Source organism: Etheostoma spectabile, chromosome 7, assembly GCF_008692095.1.
Source record: "Etheostoma spectabile isolate EspeVRDwgs_2016 chromosome 7, UIUC_Espe_1.0, whole genome shotgun sequence".
NCBI lineage: Eukaryota > Metazoa > Chordata > Actinopteri > Perciformes > Percidae > Etheostoma > Etheostoma spectabile.
This window is the reverse complement of record NC_045739.1, coordinates 12,442,586-12,447,331: the sequence shown is the minus strand read 5'-3', so window position 1 is coordinate 12,447,331 and position 4,746 is coordinate 12,442,586. Positions and strand designations below refer to the sequence as shown.

Below are 4,746 nucleotides of genomic sequence, written 5' to 3'. Positions count from 1 at the left end.
CCTTGCCAAAGACAGGGGGAACTGGCACCTTTCCAGCTACCAGTCCACACGCCGTCCGTGTGGGAACCAACGAACCACAGATGGACTGAGTTACTGTCGCCATGTTTTATTGCACTGGAAGACAGCTTTGTTAATGGCATACTAATATTTACAGTTGCAGACCTGATGGTTCACTATAAGAAAGGAGTTGTAACGAGTTCCAAAATCTTTTAATTTGAACGTTTTTAATAATAATAATAATAATAATAATGCATTTTATTTGTAAAATATTTGTTTATTTGTATCCCAATATGTTACAGACTAAAACAAGGTTAAAAACCGAAGCAAAATTTTGTATTATTATAATTATATAATATAATTTTTTTACAAGAATGCCTGCTTAAAAAGGTAGGCTTTTGGCCCTTCTTGAAAGAGTCAGATGAGATAGGGTTAAAACAAGGATAGGATAAAAAACAGCTGCACAATCCGTTCAGAAAACACAAAAAAGGCTACAAAGAAGATTTCAGATAATACAATACTTTGTAGAAAAGTTTCTATAGTGCAGAAAGAGACACAAGGCAACCCAAAATTGGCACAAGGGAGAAGCGGCAACATACAGTGCCATTTTCTGCTGTCATTTCCACAATATCTGTATTTCTGTCATTTAGATTAAGATCAGTCACATGAGTCTCACGTGATGCAGCACCAGTCACATCCCCTGATCGTTCTGGCCTCCTGAAGTGAAACATTCAGATCCCCTGTCACCCCATGACATCATAGCAGTGAGGTATCAGCTGACTGACCCACACTTAACATGACACTCATATCTGCTGGGGACCTGACTGTTGTTGGAACCAGCAGATATAGAATTAATCAAAAAAGACCTAAAACAAATAAATATGACCTAGATTTTCTGCAATACGTATGTACAAAATCAAACAATAGTAACATCCAAATTATCCAAAGTATCCAGTTAAGCTTCCTAGTGGAGAGTCTATTTAAAGTTCTGAAACATTATGCCTCTGTTGGAGATGGAGGCTGCTGCGGTACGTCTACTACGTGATCAGAAGCGGTGCTCTATATTTATCAAATCATGGGGCTCACCAGAGGACACGCATCACAGTGCTGCTGAGACGGCAGACTTGCTAGACCTTCATCTCCTGTAGACCAGGGTCAAAGCTGAAGCAGGACAGGTAGGAAACCTGCACGTATGTACAAGTACATAGGCAGACAGGCGTACAGAGTAAATACTTGCCAGTTGCCATACTTCTAGATATTTTAATTCTGTTTAACAAATTATATTGTTATCTTATTGGCAAATTGTCTGTGGCTGCCCTAAAGGGATTTCTATTATCAGATTAGATTAGATCACATTGCTAGAAATATAATAACAAGTTATGGTGTTGTTGTTGTGGTTGTATTATTTAGATATATAAACAATATAAAATCTGCATGCTTGTGTTTTTTCTTAATTGCGGAAATAGATTTATTAGTCGGTTGATTTAGTTATCTTGTGACAGCTTAGGTTTTTGGTATTCATGCTTGATATGTGTTTAGAGTTTATTCTAAAAAGAGCTATTAATTTATGATGCTAAAATCACCTGAAAGAGACGCATATACTTTTACCAGTGATTACTTTTGAAATATTGCTCTTTTGATTGATCTTTCAGGTTTTCAGGCAACCTCTAAGTCAAAAATGGAAGACTTTGAATTCAGTGTGGAGATCTGTGACCGTGACTGGGAATGCTTCTTTGCGGAGTGTGAGGAGTGTGACCTGCTTCCTCCGTCATTAGCAGTTGTCGATGATTCGGGGATGAGTGACATTGATGATACAAGGTCCATTCACGCTAAGATGGTTAAGAAAGCCAATCTAACACCAGGTTTTTCAGAGGCTGACCCCCCCGTCGATGGCCCCCCAGACTGTGAGGGCTCTCCTGTGGAGTGTTACCTCAGCAAACACGTTATAGGTGGAATGGAGAGCGTGCTCTCGGGCAGTGAGGAGGATATACACCTGCAGTCTGTCAATATATTCTTTGAAACGCTGAACGAGCGTACAGAGGCAGAGAGGCTTACTGAGCCAAGTCAAGTGAGAAATGGAAAAAACAGAGAGGCAATACTGGAGCTGGAGCGGTGTAGTGATGGGCAACAAGCCAGCAGCATTTCTTTGCCAAAGAACATCCCCAAATTAACCTCTCTGCCTGCAAGCTATGAAACAGCAGTTGGCAAAGAGACCGCGGAGCCTGTCGACACCATCAGCAACATAAACACAATGGAAAAAAACGTGCCTGGTTCCAACATTTCCCCTGAACCTGCAGCCAGTAACTTAATGCTCAAGACTAACAAATCAGCTTACCCTGAAACAAGGTTTTTTATCAGAGAGGAAGCCTGCATAGAAACCAGAGTAAATGAGACAACACTGTTGAATCAGTCTCAAGACTTACTGGAGGGGGTTGTTAGCTCAGAAAAAAAAACTCACACTGACAAAGTGATGAAGGTGGAAATGTGCACACCTCTAGATTATGTTAAGCAGTATAAACCTTTTAGCACAGATTCACTGAGTAATCTAGCAATGTTAACGCATGTTAAAAGAAAGGAAGATCAAAACCCTAATCTATTACAGTCAGACACAACATGCACAAACGTAACAGCGAGCAATGAATTGTCTCCAACTGCCATCAAAAGAAAGAGAAGGAAGAAGAGACGACTCAGTTTTGAGCCAGCTGAGAGTGTGCATGAGAGGCAGGTTTTAGTCAAGCAGAGTGACTCAGACGAAGAACAATATGCATTGAGAGGAGGAACTGGTCTGTGTTTTTTTGAGGATAATAATTTATCCTATTTAAACAAACAGCAACAAAAATGTATGTCCTCTTTGACTACATATTCAGCGACCAGTAATCTCCCAGTGAAGATATCTGCTAAGGAGATCCTTTCTCACTACAGTCCTCCAAGTGATAGTCAATACAAATATTTACCAGAGACCATAGTCAGAAGGGGAAGGTGTAAAGCAACAGGCTGGGCTGAAAATAATGCAATTAATGATAGGTCAGTAACCCCACTGAGTCAAACTGATAACAGCGTAATGTCAACAACAAGCAAAAGTGGTATTGTTGCAACAAATGTACAGCCATGCTGCAAATTACATTTAGAAGAATCCACTGGGTTGCCCGTTTCAATTACTGGTGCTCAATCAGACCTGGCCACAGAAACAGCAAACTGCGAAAGAAAGGACACTCATGCAGGAAGTCTCCAGCAGTCTGAAAAAATTAATCATTCTGTCATTTGCAAAAATTATCAAAATCCAGAATCTTTTACAGAAAAGGTCAGATCAATAAATATTTTACCAAGTGCAGATTCATATGTTCCCGCAATGGAAGTCAGCCAAAATGACAAACTATCCGCTGCTAAGTTGGTCCTGGCTGTAGAGGCTGGAAATTGTGGCAGAGACAACCACACACTGTGTCAAAGAGAGGCTGAGCCCCAACAACAGCTGGAAATTGACCGTCAAGTCAGGGACCAATATAGATCTCCACTGGAAAAGACACATTTTCCTCTGTCTGCAAGCAGTTCTGGCACTTGCGACTCAAAACCCAAGCAGGTCAATACACCAACCTGTTCCTTCATGGAGAGTTCCAGTCAAGTGGGCTGTGCTAAATTAACATTACATACCAGCAATGCATTGCCTGATAATCACTGTCTGGTTAAAAATCCTTCCAGTTTAGATATAAATATTACAGCACAGCAAACAGAACATCCTCTGGTGCTTCACACATTATCCAAATTTGATGTTTTGTCAATGAAAAACACAACAGATGAGAGAACTGAATTAGAAGCATCACAAACAATTGCTTTTCAAAGTGGGAATCCCTTCCTCTCTGGTGAAATTAATCCAACAGGTGAAATTCAGAGAGAAACCAAATTGCCCATGTCTGAGGACTTACTCACAAGTCCCTCATATATCACACCAGTATCATCCTGCTGCACTCTGGACACAGACTCTGCCTTGTCACTCTTAGACATGTCAGGAAGTTCTTGTCTATCTGTCAATCAAAATGACCCTATAAATCAAGCAGAAGAAACGTCACTAATACTGGCAAAACATGATGAAAGAGAAGGCACATCTGAATCCAAAAGCCAGTCTGTGTCAAATGACACAACAGATTCAAAATGTGATTTAGTGGTCAAAGCGGAAGATGTTATTACAGCATCTAAAGAAGAATGTAAACCAGAAAAGGCACCAGATTCAAAATATTCAGTATTTGCTATGTCTTCTTTTTGGAGTGAGATGGAGAAGCTTACAATAAATGATATTCTGGGTTTACAAATAATCAGCAAAACTGCTCCACACAACCTTCTCCCACCTTTACAGGAAAGTGAGGAGACCAACATGTTTGCTATGACAAATTCAGGTGTTTTTCAACTGGATGAGTCCAAGTCTGGACAAACCAATGAAGACACGTCCAGCGATCCTAACTATGTAGAATCAAGTTCAGGTTCTGTTATGGAAGTTGATTCTTCCTGTTCAAGAGGTGCTATATGGAAGAGTTTAGGTCCTGATATTTACCCTGAGAATATGATGTCAACATCTGTTAGGGATATTTCTCAACCAGTCCTCCCTGGAGGTGCTCAAACGTGCCTCCGAAAGATTTCTAAAAATGTGAGCGTGCACAATCTACATGCCCTTGAATCTTTCAGATACACTAAGGGAGGCCACACTTTAAAAACTTTAGACCAAGCACAAATACAAAAAGAGTATATTACTGATGGACA

The 4,746-nt window shown here is 40.2% G+C and overlaps 1 protein-coding gene across 2 annotated transcripts in view; it reads left to right on the top strand.

Moving 5' to 3' along the window:
* The window catches only part of perm1a (PPARGC1 and ESRR induced regulator, muscle 1a), a 23,402-nt gene that overhangs the window by 13,635 nt on the left and 5,021 nt on the right, over positions 1 to 4,746 (top strand). The window contains exons 1-3 of one of the 2 annotated variants that reach the window (XM_032521476.1): positions 1,016 to 1,173; positions 1,276 to 1,282; positions 1,658 to 4,746. The exon at positions 1,658 to 4,746 is cut by the window's right edge and continues 743 nt beyond it. The exons of the other annotated variant lie outside the window; for it this stretch is intronic. Of the exons in view, the coding sequence (XP_032377367.1) occupies positions 1,676 to 4,746 (3,071 nt within the window). The 5' untranslated portion in view covers positions 1,016 to 1,173; positions 1,276 to 1,282; positions 1,658 to 1,675. Of the gene's footprint in view, positions 1 to 1,015; positions 1,174 to 1,275; positions 1,283 to 1,657 lie in introns of those variants that run through there. 2 annotated transcript variants of the gene reach the window in all.